This window comes from Limanda limanda, chromosome 6 (genome assembly GCF_963576545.1).
Source record: "Limanda limanda chromosome 6, fLimLim1.1, whole genome shotgun sequence".
Taxonomy (NCBI): Eukaryota; Metazoa; Chordata; class Actinopteri; order Pleuronectiformes; family Pleuronectidae; genus Limanda; species Limanda limanda.
This window is the reverse complement of record NC_083641.1, coordinates 10,711,858-10,730,457: the sequence shown is the minus strand read 5'-3', so window position 1 is coordinate 10,730,457 and position 18,600 is coordinate 10,711,858. Positions and strand designations below refer to the sequence as shown.

At 38.5% G+C, this 18,600-nt stretch overlaps 1 protein-coding gene across 1 annotated transcript; it reads right to left on the bottom strand.

Annotated features, from left to right (window-relative positions):
* Positions 1-818: 818 nt before the first annotated feature.
* Positions 819-7,737, bottom strand: foxn1 (forkhead box N1). Its single transcript, XM_061073480.1, has 8 exons — positions 7,630-7,737; positions 6,685-7,002; positions 6,482-6,577; positions 5,956-6,086; positions 5,761-5,857; positions 2,594-2,801; positions 1,954-2,394; positions 819-1,126 (listed from the first exon to the last, which is right to left on the bottom strand). Exons 1-8 carry the CDS (start codon positions 7,735-7,737, stop codon positions 819-821), a joined length of 1,707 nt encoding a protein of 568 aa, XP_060929463.1.
* Between the last annotated feature and the right edge of the window lie 10,863 nt (positions 7,738-18,600).

Genomic DNA, 18,600 nt, shown 5'->3' with positions numbered 1-18,600 from the left:
TTACACTGTGGAAATGTCGACTTCTACAAGCGCTTTCTACCGATCCAATGACACTGGAGCCAGTAATGTCCCATATATTAAAATATACAACATACAATTTTACAAGTTGGCTTTTAATAGAATATCATATTGTATGTATTTAATGAGAAGCCGTCTAATCAGAGACTGATTGTTGTGTTGGCTGCAGTTACTGCTGGTTTGTCAATTGATTTTAAGGCGCTTTAGAAGAGGACGACCTCATTTTAATTAATAGGAGTATGTTGTGTGTTTGTTCTTTTATACTCTCATATGGAAAAACTAAACCCTGACAATAAATACATATTATATCAAGGAACTGACCAAAAATAAAGGGCAAACTATACAAGTGACAATTATATTTAATTTGAAAGGAACATTTATTTACACATCACAACAAGACTATTCGTATTTTTTAGATGACTTTAAAATCTAAAATAAGGAAACATTTGTATAACAATGTGACAATAAGGCTTATAAAAGGTAAATAAATAACTAAATTCACAATAAATTTAACAATAACATATTCAATAAGGAACTTTATTACAATTATATTGTATATCATTTGCAAATTAACCATATATCATCTCTTGTAAATAAACAGAATGGGGGAAAAAAAGTTTTGAAATTGAAAAACTGTAACAAGAGAGAATTTTGTGAATATGTTTACAATATTTCTTCCACAGAGAATCATGTGGGTTGAATAACCACCACACTAATACTTTGGCACAAAGCTGCTTGTTATAATTTGTCACATTCTGTTAAATATCAGTTTTCAGGGCCAATGATCCGCCGTCAGGTCTCTACATTAAGGAGATGGACGTGGTGCAGGAGGTCAGATAACCAGCCATGTTGTCCACCCCTGAATAAGCCACAGGATGAAGTCCATGCTGCTCCATGCTTCGTCCACCACCGGCATCCTCGTCTTCATACTCTGCTTTACATCGACCCACAGCAGTCACCTGTGACGTCTGACCCACAGGCAGCATCACCTGCAGGCAGCCGGCGTGGATGTGGGGCTCCTGCAGGACAGGGGGGGTGGACAGCAATGCAGCGGTAACTTGTGGATCTGACACCAGGGTGTCCTCCCTCAACTCCTCCCACAGGTGACCTGAAACCAAAGAGGGAACCTCAGGTGTGTTTTGTAAAGTATTAAAACAAAACAAAAAGACAAAAATGCAGATTCTCACAAATTAATTATTTCGCTGTTGAAGGATAAAAGATAAAAACAATTTCATATTCCTGACTGAAATTATCTAAAGTTCCTCATCCAAATATTATTGAATCTTAAAATTGGTTCAGAGAGGAACCTCTGGATCAAATTGTCAAACAATCATCATCTTCTTTCCAATATTTCATACAAAATAGTATTTATAGAAAAATAATCAAACAAGGAAAAATACTATCAATATCAAATACTACATACATTGCCCAAAGAACAACTGAGTCAATCACTACAGGTAAAGAGTCTTTCAGAACAAGAAACCCCTGTGAAGAGTTGACAGGAGAAACAGTCAGCAGCATGCATCAGACAGGGAGAGACTGACGTTTGTCATATATAGCAATGAACACAAACATAATCTGACAAAAGTCAAGTTTTCTAATGACTTCTCAAAACACATTTTCTACCTTGTGAAAAAGATTTCTATGGAAAGCCTTGAGATAATTTCTTCAAATTTGGACTCTTGGATGAACTGATTATAATTTCTTGGTGGAAGGTCAAACGGTAAGGTCATAGTGACCCTACAAATCATGCTTTTATGAATACACCATCTTAGGAACATTCAATTGAACTCAAAATAGAACTGATTAGCTTTTGGGGGTCTAAGGTCCAAGATTTTTAAGTGATCTTAAATCAAGCGACACAAACAGATAGAGACTGTACCTGTGAGCTTTTCTGATAATGTAAATGTTTGGTTTTCTGTGACACTTTCATACCTTGCAGCTGCAGGTCAGTCAGACAGGTGTTAAATGTGTCAATGTCATAACTGGCATCTCCCTCCAACAGTAAGTCCTGCATACTCCTGGGGCCAACACTGTAATCAGCCTGCAGAGCAGGATTATAAACCAGTGGCATCTTCCCTGTTTGGGATGAGTTCAGGCCTCTAGCTGCAGGTTGCTGTCCACAGGGCGAGCACAGGGCAAATGAGCTGCCGGGGTAAGCTGTGGTGGGGGGGATGTAGCGAGGCTGCTGTGGCAGAATATGGTTGTAATGTGGACGCCGCCCAGGTTGGCAGGGCGGTCGGAGCTGGGCCGAGCTGCAGGAAGACGAGGAGGTGCTGTAAGATGGAGTCCCTCTGGATAAGAGGGATGAGCTGGTGTAAGGAGGTAGAGATCTGAGCTTGTCTGGTCTCTCTCCCACAAGACGATCAAGGTCGTCTGCAGAGAAAAGTGAGGATCAAATCAAGTTTCAATTAGATTCAGTTTTAATCAAACATCTCTAAAGTGCATTTTTGAGAATTGAATCTTACACTGAGATGAATTCATGGTAAAAATCAATCTTTATCAAATTGAATTCTAAACTTTCACTTTCAGTTTCTGTAATAGATTTGCTGTTCAGTGTATTGAGGGGTTCCACCTGGCTTTGCCATGCTTCTGCGAACAGTGATGGGGTCTTTACGTCGCCACTTGTGCAGCTCCTCCTGCATCTTCACCACCTTGGCAGGATTGAGAGCCCACAGACAGCCTTTACGGGACGAGTTCCCATTTTTGTTCTCCACCTTCTCAAAGCATTTGTTCAGGGAGAGGTTGTGACGCACTGAGTTCTTCCAACCATCGGGAGCTGTCTGAACGACGGGGGAGGGGAAGGTTTTAATGCAGCAGATGAGGATGAAACAGGTTAAAGACACAGCTCTCAAGCTTTTAATGCCCGGATACTTCTGTGAGGAACAGTAAGGAAGACAAACCAGTTGGCAAAAAACTCACATCAATCAATGAGCAGGCTTATGCAAAAAGTACTTGACAGATTACCACAAAACATGGTGGAAAGATGTGGTATGGGTCAGGGAAGAATCTATTCAATTTTGATTTGGATCTAGAGCCGGAGGCAGATCCGATTTATTTTTGGATAGGGCGTTTTTTTACATATTCCTATATTTTTCTTGAAAATAATTCATGGCTCTTACAGAAAAATATCACACACATTTAGAGAACTGACTTAATTCACGGGTATACGGCCTTGGTGGAGGATATGCACTCTTTTGATTGGCATTCTAGTTTTCTATTAGAAATTTCCGAGAAAATGAAACCCAGTATGTTCTCTTACTGATGAACATCAACCTGTTAACCCTTTGTCATGTTTTTCTCAAACATGGAAAAAATCTAAAATCGGATTTGACTAAATTATTACTCATCTAAACGCTTCAATCAAACCTTTAAAACCGTTACATTTTTTCTTAGATTATTAAAATCACTCTGATCATGTTTTTGTTTTTTTTGATGTAAATGTTTATCATTCCTTGTTATAACACTTGTTGCAGGTTCACCCTTAATCTGACTGTGTTTCACTGACTATGAGTCAAATCAGAGCACTTTTACAAACTGACAGAAACCCGCACCATGCCCTCCCTTGAGGCAACATTAATTTTCCTGCTATCTGCAATGATTTATGTGTGCGTGCCATAGCAAGTGTCCTCTGAACTGAACTGAACTGAACTCACACAAACTCGACAATATTCATAAAGTTATTTCAACGAATCTCAAAGCTTTTGCTAAAACCACCTGACTTTCCTCAAGTGAGTATCACTCTGTCATGTGTCAAGTGTATTTTATGGCTCTGCAGCCTGTGTTCAAGGTCACAGGCAGCTGTTTGGAAAGCAGCCATCAATAAGGTGCCTTCTTGAATAATACATCGGAGGCAACTCTTTGAGCTCCTTCCAGACGTAAATACGAACAGATTTGATTTGTAGATATCTTGACTCCTGCGAAATCTACCGCGTTTGTGACGACTGAGGGTTCAAACCGAGGTCTGACACCGCAGGTGAATGCTTCACCATTATTAAATCACAGGTTTGTGGATTTATGATGAGTTTTAATGTACCATCTTGACTAACTGAGATGATTAGAGCTGTGGATATCAGGGTGACTGATCTGGGTTTAATGATAAGGCTTGATTTTCTCAATGGTCACAAAACTCGCCTACATACAGTACACTCACGTACAAACACATGCTAGTGATATTAAACAGACACAAAACAAGCCCTTTATCCCAATTCACATACCAGCCTCACGCCTTTACAGGCTTCTGCCCAGTTGGTCCAGAGCCACCCAGCTGCAGGTGCTGCACACGATACAGTGCCATAAATCATTTCATGGGGGTAATTAATGTCAGCTACAACAGAAATGTGGTTTTAGCAAAACACTGTGCAAACATGAACATCAGCCCTTCATCTACCAAACCAGAGAAACCACTGTTACAAACACGTGCAAACACATGCACACACGCAAATTTGTGCAGCTATCCTTGTTCGGTCTTTGCAATGACTTCCATTCATTGAGTACAGCCTAACAACACCCTTTCCTTAACCTCAACCATGACCAATTGTAACCTTAACATAATCCAATTCCCATTTTACAGCGAGCCTTAACAAGGGCCTCCAAAACTAAGATGTGCCTTATTAAGACAGTCTCCACTGTGTCATTATAACTTCATGGTCCCCATGATGTTTGCTGGTCCTGAAAAGGTCAGTGTTCATATCGGAAAAGGTCCTACAGATGTAACAAAAACAAGTGCAGACAAAGAGTTCCTCTTAAACAGCTACAAATTCCGTCAGTGTGAATGCATCACTCATGACACAGGGACCACAGGCCTTAGATCAACCCATAACGTTAACTCATCACAAGTAACGTAATATATGTAACCATGGCCCCAGCTACAGGTCCGTGCTTGCTGTGATCATACTGTAAATACATGGGACACTTTGACCTTGGTAGCACTGCTTTAGGTGTGTTTGGTCTGTTCTGGGTTGTGTCTTAGCACAAATATGACAACTTGTATTTTGTTTGGAAGCCTTGAGTCTGATCTGATCCTATCTGTGTGAAGTATTTTAAGTTCACAAGTGATGGAGGTCATTATTATCACTGAAACAATTATATCAGACTTCAGACAATTATTTCAGACTTTCAGAGGAATAACCCATTATGTTTTGAGCAGATTGGAACAAATCATTGAATCCAAGAATGTTTCTCTTTCTTTAATATGGTGAGATAGAGCGTTAGACTTGATGGAGGTATGCACTCTCTGAGTGCCTTTCTAGCATTTCTAGATTTACTTTTTTCAACAAAAAAACGTTATTTTTAACCATGTTTGTGCCTTGTTTATGACTGTAATCAAAATGGTTAAAGAACACTAACTTTTTCATTTGGAAACATTATTTTTGTGCTTCTGCATAAAAATGGGGGTTTGCTTGGAAACAGGTTAATGAAAATAAGTAAACAGTGTTAAAACCAAATCTGAACTTTAACCTCTCCAGGGGAGAACTGAATGCTATGACCAGATAACGGTCAAAGTCCGATAGGTTTGTGAGAGGTTCAACTACAGAGGAAACATGTTTGACAAACAGTGCAACAGCAAGATGTTATCAAGATAATCTCAGATAATCTCAGATTCAAATCTCAATGGGATTAACCTAGTTAAATAATTATGCTAATAATACATATTAAGATATATTGAAATACTGGACAGATTTAAACAATATGAACGTCCAAACTTTGTATTTTCAATTTCTGCTTCACATGTTGTGGTACCTTGAAATATGGGAAGTGTTCCGTCATGAAGCTGTAGATCTCACTGACGGGCAGACTTCCTGTTTTACTACTCTTCAGAGCCATGAAGATCAGGATACTGCAGTGATAAAGGAGAATTTCTCTATTTAGCATTTTAATTGATGCTTTAATTGTTACAGGGTTAAATATATATATTGAAGTGTGGTGCAGTTTTACCTATAAGAGTAGATGGGTTTAGGGAAGAGGGACTGAGTGATAACCTCCTGATGAGATTGAGTGGAGAGACTTTGGAGAGAATACTTGGAGCTGTTGGACGGCTCATTGTCAGAGTAGAGTCTGGACGACACCTGTAGAGAACACACAAGCAGACACATACACACGCACACATATTCATATCATGACCAGAAGTTGATAAAATACAGATATGGGGCTCAGATATTTCCTGGACATTTTCTTTAATTTACTTTGATTGACTCATATATATATATTGATCTATAAACTGCCACAATAAAGCTTTAACTGAGTGTATGTTTATTATAATCAATAAAATCAACTATAATCAATTATAAACACCCTTTTCTTACACCACATCAACACCTGCCATTATCTTGTCTTTCGTTAATAATTTTTATATTTTTAAACTGTGTAAGAAAACCCATGTACCTTCCACTTGAGTTATTGTTCATCACATACGTCCCATCTTCTGCAGCAGCCAAATGTGCGTGTACGATCGCTCACTCACCTGTGGTAGAGGCCTAGAAGAGCTGTAAGACGGGTAACTCTGAGACAGGAAGCAGGAGGGCTCCACTGGTACAGCAGGTAGCTCTGGGTACGAACTCTACAAGTAAGAGTAAATGTCAGACTTTAAGTCAACGTCCTTGGATTCTATAGAATCACCTGTTACATATATGTAACAGGTGAGTTGCAGCACATAAGACCAGGAACCTGAATGCTGCTGTTGTATTGGTCCCAGGATGGTGGTGGCCCCTCGCTGCTGGACCCCGGGGAACTTGGGTCTGGACTGAACCCCTCCTGCAGACAGCTGAAGGAAGAAGAGCACTGCTGGAGGCAACTTGCTGCCGTCGCTGCTCCGTCTCCGTACTGCCGGCGGTATGGGTGGAATCGGTCTGAATCGACGGGACCTCTGCCCACTGCTGACCCTGAACCCATGATGCCATCAGCGCTGTGCCTCCTGCTCACAGCTGCGGTCCTCAGGGTGAAGGTGTCCTGCTGAGTGAAGCAGACGTCCCTGACCTTAGTTGTCTGTGGTGTGATCATTAACATGAGGGATACAGATTATATAAATGTCTTAGATAATATAATTAAATTTAAACTGAACCATAAAAACTGAAACAAATTCAAAAAGATGATATTACAAGCAAACTTCTGTCAATTACACGGAATATTGTTTTCACATAAATTAAACACATGCAATATAAAATGTTAATTATTAAGCTCCGGAGGTGTTGGGGGGCAGATGTATTTTACTTTTGGACGCCATTTGTTTTAACTCTTTAATCTTATCTCAGCATCTGCGGGTTGTAGTTTTATATTTACTATACTTAACATTTTAAACTCACAAAAGCGAACGTTTCCCAAAAATAAAAACTATTATTAAGATTAATTTTTTTTAAATAATGATTACTATTTGCCTCAAAAAAATGTATCCTCATAAATGGCAGGTGAAAATATTGGATTTTGGAAAGCAAAGACTGTTTCTCAATGAATATTCAACACAACTCAGAAGTAACTTCCATTTTTAAAACATGCATTTCAAACAGCAGCTACACTTGACTCAAATCACAGTCAGCTGTGATTTTCTGTTTCCACTTTACACCAAAGAAGTTTTTTGGGGTTAAAAGTAGAGTCCAGCCTGAGGCAGCTCAGTACCTGTGATTCTGCCATCTGCTGGCAGGACGTCTCAGAGGGCTCACAGGTGTGAAGGTTGGCCTGAGGGGTTGATGTTTGAGACCTGCTGCACGTCGACGAGTCTGACATTCTGCACAAAAACCTGCACCCGGGGAGAGACAGAAACAACAGGCTCAGCTTGAGAATAATTGATCTAAATAATGTACTTTCCATATTTGCGGTGTGTGAGTAATCCTATTGTGATTATGTGGCGTTTTTTTTGTCTTGTCACTGACTGATCCAACAGTGGTCTGAATAGAATATGCTTCGTCATGAAAGAGGCTGTGAGCTGCATCAATTTAAATTAAAGGTCACAAGAATGCTGAAGCAATAGTTTGGGAAATGTGCTTTTTCATACGATAATTAAGGATCTAAGTTTTAAAACACATTAAAAACATAGAGAAACTGTGATGAAACCCACCCTTCTAAAAAACCATAAAATTACTTTTTAATTAATATACAATATATAATATATTATAATATATTATAATATAATATATTGTTTGATTCATGGATAGTGTGTAAAGATGGGTGACATGACTGCTCCTCAAAAGTGAAGCCAAAGTGTCTCGATCGCCCCCTGGTGCCTGGCTGCAGTATAGGTCATAAACCCTGCTTCCTCCATGTTAGCAGATGGGACATGTACCGTACTAAAAAGTCAAACTACATGTCAAAGTTTTCCAAATTATGTTTTCCGTCATTTAGGGTAGTTCTTCTCACAATATGTTGATAAGTACTAAGATTGATTTTAATTAGTTATTTGATGCTATGAGAAGAGGGCGAAACATCATGATTGGCAGCTAAGACTGACTCTTGATCGCATATATTAGCAGGACATGGTCACCACAGCTCAATATATTACATCAATGGCAGCCTTCATATCCAGGATATTTTACTGTCATTTCTGGACTGTGGGAGAAGGTGGAGATACGTTTTCAGTCTTATTTAACAGTCTATGATGGAATTCATGTAAACCAAAGATAGGAAATAAGAGTTTTACTGGAGGTTATAATGATTTCTTAAACGAATGTGTTGAGAGGAAAATACAGCTGTCAAAAAGAGTTCCTCTCAACTCTTTATATTGTGTTTTTTGATTTATACTTCCGTTGCCACATAACAGGAAGCAAAAGTATTGAGACGGAGTCACTGATCCTTTGAGATCTAAATCTCTGACAGTATAAAAGCTGGCGTGGGAACAGGAGATCATTTTTCTGTACAAACTCCACCATTTGACTTTCAGTACATGGGACAGGGGCTTATCTGGAGTGTGAAGAAGTGTTATCTGATCCCAGAGGAGGTGAGAGACACGTGGCACAGGCTCCATTAAAGGTAACTTCAACCCCCAACGTACACCAAGCTCATTAAAACTGCCAACAAACCATGGCTGTTGGGTCACACAAAGCCAGATAAAGCTGAGGCAGACAAACCTCGTCTGTGATGTGTGTGCATAGGTGAGAGAGAGAGAAGGAGAGGGAGGGAGAGAGAGGGAGAGAGAGAGGGAGAGAGAGAGGGGGAGAGAGAGAGAGAGAGAGAGAGAGAGAGAGAGAGAGAGAAAGAGAGCGAGCGAGAGAGAGATTAGATTAGATTTTAAGTAACATAGCATAGCATCTGATATTCTAAAACTGAGCTACGTCCAGTTAACTCCATTCATCTAACAACACATCTAACCATTGAGATTAAATAACACATTATCCAAACACATGTTTCTGCCTTTTTATATACAGTCTATGGTTCCTGCTCAAGTTTCGTTCCAATATTTTCATTATTATTATTTTTGATTGTGTTTGACAAATAGAGCAGGGATACCGTGGACCTGAAACTTAGTTAAAAAAACATTTGGGCATTTATTTTTACAAACAATTGGATGCATACAGCTTCATGAAAAATATCAACTGTATCACTTATCAACAATTTCAAGACAGAAAATTCCCAGTTTATAAAAAGTTTAAACCTGGCCTAAAATTATAGGTTTCTGTAAATCCTGTTAAAAAATCAAAATAACCTGGTAGCATATGTGTGCCCATCCTTAAACTGAGACTTTGTTGAGGCACCTTTTGATTTTATCACAGCACTTTTTGTTGGGAGTCCATTAGTTTGGCATGAACTGAAATATGTGAGGACATCTCCTGTGCACTGCCCTCTTCATGTCCCCCTACAGATTGTCAGCTGGGTTCAAGTCTGAGCACGGGTTGAGCCATTACAAAACTTTGATCATCTTTCGACTGATGTTTCGAAATATTGATGATTCACTTTACCTCCTCAGTTCCAGCCGAAGACTAGCAGACACCAAAAGAAGATGCTGCCACTGCCATGCTTCACTGTGAGTTTGGGTTTGTACAGTGATGTGCAGTGTTGTTTTTGTGGTACATTTATGAATTATATATATATAGATTACGCCAAAAAAGTTTAACGGAATTTTATTTAGCTAAATTCTGCGTTGCCTACTGACTGCAGGACTTCCCTTCCTACCCCACAGCCCAGGTTACCTGTGTGGAGAATAAAAGAGATTGTTGTCACATGTAGGGATCATCCTGTACTTGCCAGAAATTCCTGCAGCTCCTTCAAAGTAGCTGTCGGCCTTTTGGCAGCTTCCATGATCAGTTTTCACCTTTTCTTTTAATCAATTTTCTGAGGAACATCCTGTTCTTCTGTCACTACTGAGCCATATTCTGTCCACATGTAAATCTGCTCTTTAGTCTATTCCTCAGTGGTATATCCAGTGCCCTGCACCTCTCACCTGATCGATACCTTTCAACAACGAGAACCCTTTCATGCGTGGAAACCTCTTTGTGAATATTTGGATGCAACTAAAAGGTTGAATGTGATTGGTTGATTCTGAGCACAACCACATCCCTAATTATGAGATGTCTAAAGGATATTTTCGCTTCTATAAATCTTTGGATCTTTAGGTAGTTTTGACTTGTTACTCACACGTCACTCAATGACAGCTCGGCCACTTACGAGAGAACCAAGGTTGTGAATAAGATTATCTCAGCCTGTGTTTGAAGGGGTTAACACCCAAAACAAACAGCTCAAGTCTCAGATAAACTAGTAGAACAGGCATACCACGTGGTTGGATTTTTTCAGATTCAATATACAATAGAAAAGAAAATAACCCAACTCAGACATGTGTTTAGTATGAAATACTGTTCATGTATCTTCTCCTTGATAGATCAAGCTTAACTATTTCCTTTTAAGATATCCTGGTACTTCAAAACCTTCTTCTATTCGCTCACAAGATTAAGATTACAAGAGGAGGGGCATACTTTAGATCAGGTTATTGTCCCTTTTTTTATTGTTTAAATTGAATTAACACTTAATTTTTACAGGTAAAAGGTGGAAAAGTTAAAACTTTCCATTTGATTAGTGATGTTTGGACTATTCATATCCCCTGATGCTGCACAGTATAAATAAGCAGACAACATAAGCCCATTACAGCTCTCTCAGTGATTTCAGTCTATTCAATCAAGTTCTTCCATTGTATAAAAAAGATCGAAAAAGTTTTTAACTTAAGAAGATCAATGTGTCAAAGTGTCAGTATGACAGTGCCGGTAGCTGTTAAGTGTTTATAGTTTCTGGTGTCATCTTCATGGCTTAGATCTAATAACTGATAACTTATAAAGAGGCCAAAAGAAAAACAGTGGAGGTTTACAGTATCACAAATCTTCCTGACACGTAGCGTTTATATGAATGAATAGTTAATTAAATATCAATGAGTCACATGTTACATGAAGTGCCGCAAGTTTTTATTTTTTTTAATTGTTGGAATTAAAAACTTAAATTTGTTAAACTTTATTGAATTATTTGAAATCTGACATCACATATAAATATTGTCAGAAAATGATTTAGATCAACAGACATTTGCTATCATGTGTGATAAAATCTGTAAATCTGATTCATGTTTTTTAATTCAGCCTTAACATGAACTTCGCTGGTTTTAACGCCTTCTGAAAAGTGTCATACAACTATAAAATTAGCACAGTTTGGATTGAACATGTCTATATAGTGGATCTAAATTCATATTGTTGTAAAAGGCACACTCATTCAGGGGACTTTTTACCCTTAATTGGAGGCATTGCTGTGGCGTGAACATTTTAATCCAGGGAATTAGACTTTCAATTTAAGCATCATTCTAATTGGTAGTATTTCCCAATTAGCAGTAATTACCAGTACAATTGTGTCAGTACCATAATACTGGTAATAACTACTACTTACCAGTCAATTTAACTCTAGTTTCTTTGTTGGTTGACAGAATAATGACATTCAATTTGTGGTAATTTGGATTGTGCTTCATGAATTGATATAACTCAGTCTTTATTTAAAAATAAGTGTAGAGTTCCCTTAAAGTTAACATAGGAAAATGATAAAATGACAGTGCACATTTACAGCATATTGTTAGCATATATAATACACTAAAGATGTCCTACAATCTATTTTATATTTATTATTATAATTTATTGACAGTACGAGTACAGCTCTAAAGTTGTTAATATAAATAACATCAACACAAGTCCATATAAGTTTGAACTTGTTTGTACTCTGTTAATATCTGTTAATTCTCTAAACTTTCTTTGAATAAGTTCTACAAGGTGAGAGTTTGACCGGGCCATGATTGGAGACTGACACAAGGTCAACCACTGCGGCTGATAGAACCAGAGGGAACAGACATATCGACATGTTTGTTTTAGTTGATGAGCGTATTCCTCTGAATCTGAGCTATTCCAATGAACTGAAATGCACAAGTTATATTTGTGAAGTACTTTAAAGGCTGTGAGAAAATGTCTCTCTTTCAATCACTGTATTTTATGGAGATTCAGAACATTTGTGGAGATTTAAAATATTAGATTAATAAATTGTTAAGTTATCCTCTGGTTGTAAGTGTTTTTATTTACTGATGGTTCTACATATGTTTTAGTGTATTTGACCACTAGTTTAATTTTCAGACCAATCAATGTCCATTCCAAGTAAGTAAAAAGTATTCTGATTAGAAATAATGAGGTTAGTGTATGAGGTGCTGAGAGTTTACCGAACTCATTAAATTATGTCTCTAAAGAAACATCAGACTTCCCAGTGTTCCGGGTGAACATTTTCCAGAGTCCACACTGATTGTGGTCTGATGAGAAGTTGCTTTCATATCTTCAAGCTATGTTAAATTAAGTCATGTTTTTTTCATATTAATAAATACAGTGGTGTCTATGATGGAGGCTGGTATATAGAGCTAACTTTTAAAATTTGTCATAAATTTTCTCAATTTGTTTAATCAATTTCAATCAACTTGACTCAGTTAGCTTTTCCAAAATAGGACATTGTATGTGTATTAGGAATACAATTATTTAAAGTCGTATTTAGTACTTTAAAGTAGTATATAAACACATTGCGCCCTTATTTCATATATTACATTATAACAACTAAAGTTCAACTTAAAAAAAGCCATATTGAAACTATGATAATTAGTGTTACTTTTGAAAGAAGAGAAAAGTGAATTCTTCTCACTTAATGTCCTGAGTTGGTTCAACATAATTTGACCAGAAGTTGTCAAAACTCAAATCATGCTCAAAAATAAAGGGAGCAGCTTCTGAACATTTTGGAAAGGTATGTTATGCTGTAACATAATACTGGCGATAAAAGCTTTACTTCTAAGTTCATTTCCCAGCCCAATGTTTCGCACCACAAGCTCGGTTTTAGGAAAATGTTATTGAAGTTGCTAACAATCTTTTATGGCTTCAGGTATCAGGAAATAAGAACAGGTTTATATGCTTACTTTAGCATAATGATATACTGACAGTGACATGAGAAGGCTGCCATTCAAACATTCTCGGAGTTGAACCAGCTGTCAGCTCCTGCAGCAGTGCCAACAGCTTCAGAACGGAACAGTACACTGCTGCATGTGTCTCAATGTTCATACGTAAACATGAGGCAAAAAGTTTTAATCATATAGTCGCGTTTATAGCAGATCACAACCAGCTAAATGAACTCACCTAACTTTGACTCTGCCCTCTCTCTCTTATTGTGGGTTTGTAGTTTCAGCTTGTCACCTCTGTCCACATCTTCAGCTCGTGGAAGTGTGCTCCTCGAGCCTCCCTCGCCCTGACAGTGAGCCACTTCGATTAGATTGACTGTCTAAATATGTACAGAGCTGGTTGATGGGCTGGATTCACAGTTTGGCAGGTCGGCATATCATCCTAATTCTGTGTGTGTGTGTATGCGTATGTGTGTGCGTGTGTGTGTGTGTGTGTTTGTGTGTCTATGGCACTCGTCCAGGCTAGCCCAGCAATAAGATATACAGAAAGAAAAACCTGTTCCAGCAGGTTCCAAAAAAGATCTGCCGGTGCAGTCAGTGGCAGCTGGCAGCGCTCCCTTCCTTTCCCTTCCTCCTTCCATCACTCTTTCTCTGCCTCACTGAATGGTTACTTGTCTGAGTGGGACATAAGATACACTACTGATTACAGCCCGTGGCAGAGAGCGAGTGGGCACCGTGCCCTAGTTTCTGAGCTCGCCCATGGCAGTGGCGGTCTCAAATCTGATCTAGTTCCACTTAACTGATGCACATTCAAACAAACATTTGCTCATGTAAACACAGACGGGAAGATGTGAGCATTTGGAGCATGCAAAAATGCACCATTTACACTTAAGCACACTAACATTGGTGAAGAGAAGCTGGAGTTAATGTCACAATTGATGGACGTACCTATCATCAGGTTGTTGTGGTCAGCAGGCCATGAAGTAAACTATAATCTCAGAACCATCAGGCAGGTACTACACATGTTTTAGGAGGATCCACGGCAATGCCTCTCAATGAATTTCTTCTTTCTTGATAAATTCAAACTTGCATTCTTCTCTGAAACGTTCGCAGCCAAGGTTTGAAGCTCGAAAGGCAGAGAAATAAGAGGCAAGCGAGAGAGGGAGAGGGAGTAGAGGTATGTCAATACAGGTAGATTCCTATCCTATCCTCCCGATGAACCAGAAAAACATCAGAACCCTTCGCTCGTAGCTATACCTTGAACAAACCCTGTCCTCAGTGAGAGGGCGAGGCAGAATGACAGAGAGACGGAGGATTAATTACAGATTGAATAAACTCTTGTGTTACAGTGCAAGGCCTCTGCAGAGCGAGGCTCCTGCCGAAGGCTTTTTCTGCCAAAGACAGAGTTCTTGAGGAGGGTGTAATGTGGGAAGAGATTCCAGGGGGCACTTAGGTGAAAGTCTCATTGTCTTCTGGGAAATAATTGCTCCAATGCTCGGGCATTCTCAGTTGCAATATCATGTTGTGCGGCGCTTGAACACGTTATGAAACCTTTTATAATTCATAAGTAGTGACGGTGAGTTTACAGTCAGTGTTAACTTTAACATGGGTGAATCTTAATTTGAGAAACTGGCCTTGTAATGTATTTTTGAGACACCACAGTGAAAACAAAGAACCGATATATGACACGCTGACAGTTTATGTCAGTTGATGATGTTATCATGATGACTCACACATATCTGAGCACGCACTTTGTGTGATCTAGACATATTGACTTGTGCACGCAGTTGTTTTTTATGCTTTAAAGAGTATTTTCATCTATAGACTAAATTCAAAATTAACAGCGGTGACTCTAAATTGTCCGTAGGTGAGAATGTAAGTGTGATTGGTTGTTTGTCTCTGTATGTTTGTCCTGTGATACGCTGGTGATCTGTCCAGGGTGCTCTCCCTAACCCTCCTGCAACCCTTAGAGCATAAGCAGTATAAATAAGGGATGGATGGATTTTCAGCGATCAAAGTAATCAATAAATTGTAATGGAAATGCTGATCTCTCTGGTCAGTCCACCTCTTTTTCCCAAATCACATGAGTGCAATTATGATGTTGCTGAAATTGGCTCCAACCGCCCTGTGACCGTCAAAGGATGAGCGGTGCAGATGTATTGATTTTCTCTAATAAAATTATTCATAAAGCAATGGATGGGTGTAACATCCAATTCCATATTTCATTTTATTAGAAAGACTGATTTATGAATGTCTTTTGACAACTCTGATGAAAACACACCTCTGTCCCTGAGGCTGTGAGAGGCCGAGATTTATCACTTCATACCTCACTGTTTGGCTCAGAGTGAGGTAGCCATGTCTTGGCAATAAACAGAGAAATATGTCTGTCTCTCTGTCCATCATCTCTGTCTTTACCTCTCTTTCAACCGCTCATCCAGTCAACTCCAAACTCGGTGGTTGGGTGTTAACCTTAATTATCCATTTGATTAGTGAAGGAGAGAAAGGAATTAAGGTGACATTCTCTGGCCAGATGGTAGTTGACGAATGTGTGTGCCCATGGGTTGTGAGATCTGACCATTCAGCCATAAGGATTTCTAGGTAGGTGTGTTTCTGAGGAACTATACCAGTGCAGGGTTGACTGTGAACATGAGACCATAGCTGTCAATCTCTCTTTACTTGTACCTCCTGTTTGCTGCCATGGTAACCATGTTGAACCTAATCTTTTGACGATTGGATGACATGATCAGCAAAATCATGGAACTTTGCTTTGTGAGATTGTAAATAGCAACTATATGACCACAGTCTGGCTTTTTCCTTCACAATGCTCCAACAGTTACCAGTGTCAGAGTATAGGGGGGAATTATCGAGGCCAAGAAAGTTCAACACACTGATCTTAAGAACAAGCACGCAATAATACAAAACACAGCAAATTAAGAAAACATCTTCATCTGCACACGTGCTACAAACATACACAACACCTCCAAGAAGACTAAACACTGCAGATACACACACACAAAGTAGTTTTGATTTACAACAGACCAAAGTGTGGTAACTAACATCATTAGACACAACTATACAACAAAAAACAAAACTGAAAAAAGACAAAAAACACAAAATACTACTTTTATCAACTCTTGTTTTGTTTTGGGGTTTCACATCTAAAGGCCACCTCGAATTATAAGAACCTTCCAAGCAGAAAATACACACATTTGAAAAGCAGGAACCAGCTCAAGACTGACATTTCTTTAGTATTTTACTTAGGTCACAGTCTATATAATCCCCTCATAGGACAAACAAATCAAAACAGGCTTCATCACAGGAACATACCAAACAATCAAAGTACTGTATACTAGTACTGTATAGAGTCATTACTTTTTCCGGTCTCAGGGATATGTCATCCCATGTAACTGTTCAGTATGATATATTCACAATACCCAGTTACTCAATTGATTCAGGTCCCTTGTTTAAAATGCTTTCAGAAATATAGGTACAGTTCAAGTGGTAAAGCTTTCCAGAGAGTATGATAATTACAGATGCATCACATTGATTCAAATCTTAATACTTCTACTACAAGGTCCTTAAATTAGACAGAGTATCCACCTGCGGTTTTGAGCTGAAAATATACTGCTGCATCATAACATTACAAGTGGGACACATACAAATACAGGAAAAGAGAGTGGTCAAAAGTTAAACAGTAGATGTCTTACCTCTGATAGTGGACAGCAAACACAGTTCCATCAACCTCCATCACTGTGACAACCAATTTACCAAAAGAGAGAGTGATAGTTTTAAGGTTTTTACGTTGCGTGATTCTGTCTTTCAGTCTCTACAAGAGGAGCGGTCACTAGATTAATCCAAAATGTTTTTGGATTTCATGGCTGCTGACTCCTTTGACCTCTGTGTGCTGTAGATTCATGTATTTAAAATCCCCTCCCATACAGCAGATATACAGACCCCTGCCAAGGAGTTCAATCAAATGTTTTCAGTCAGTTTTTGATTTCTGTGACCTCCCATCATCATTTTTACATTTCTGTCACATTGACCTTTGAAAGGATTTGCCTCCCATCCTCTTGGATCTCTTATAATCAATCCGCGACCCCTGTAGTCCTAATCCTATGGCAGGCAATGAGATTTCAGGCCATCATTAACTTGAACAGTTTCAGCCAAAACTACAGTGTACCACTGAAACTGTAGCGGCACATATCTATTTTCTTCTGACATTGACAAACATCAGAAAATAGTTTAAGTGATTAAAATGCAACGCAGTAAAGTGTTAGTAATTTGCTATAAGCATCCAATTGAAGTAATAGCAATGTTTATGTTCTCTGTAGCGTCAAGACTCTTCAACCTATATAGAGTATAAAGGCTGCAGAGTGTGCGGCAATTTGTTAATTTTGTTTATTTTTGACTGTGACAGAAGGTCAGTCAGTGTGTTTGTGTGGGAGAGAAAGAGGGAGAGTGAGGCAAAGAGCTCTGTCTTCCTGTTCTATTCGATACTATTCGGTTTCAAGTTCTAAAAGGTAAATTGCAAAGCAGCATTAACTATAGGATTTTCACTTGCACACACAAATTCTCTGTCTGCACAGGAGCACTCTCTCTCTCATAGGGGGATGGCTGAGACAGGGTGGCAGTATTGGAAGGTTATTAAGGTGGTGGTTTTATGGTTGTTTGGTTTTAAGGGGATGTCATCCCGTGTTTAATAACAAGAAAACATAAAGACAAATCTTTTTCAAAAGATCTTAAAGTAATTAATATGCTCAGCCTGTGTTTAATGCTTTTTACTGTACTCTGTATTATTTTCGTATGTATATTTTCTGTTTTGTAGTCATCAAGACAAGAAAAGTGCTATATGAATACAGACCATTTCACATTTATTTATAAACCTATACAACTCCGATTTTTAATATGTTATCTCCCTGTAAAGCACTTTGTGACTCTTGTAAAGTACTATAAAAATAAAGATTGTAAATGTTTGCAAATTATTATTTGTTTAAGGATAGTGTAACACTTTATTACATATGCAATGAACTCACAATATAAACATCTGCCACAATATATATCTTTACAGCAATCTCCTGGATTTTATGCAAGAACACTGGATTTTAAATATGATGTCTTGTATGTAAAATACAGAAAGTCAATCTTGGATATGAATTATGATAACTTCTGATCAGTTTTTTTGTCTGTCCAGAAGATAAATTATCCAACTGTAC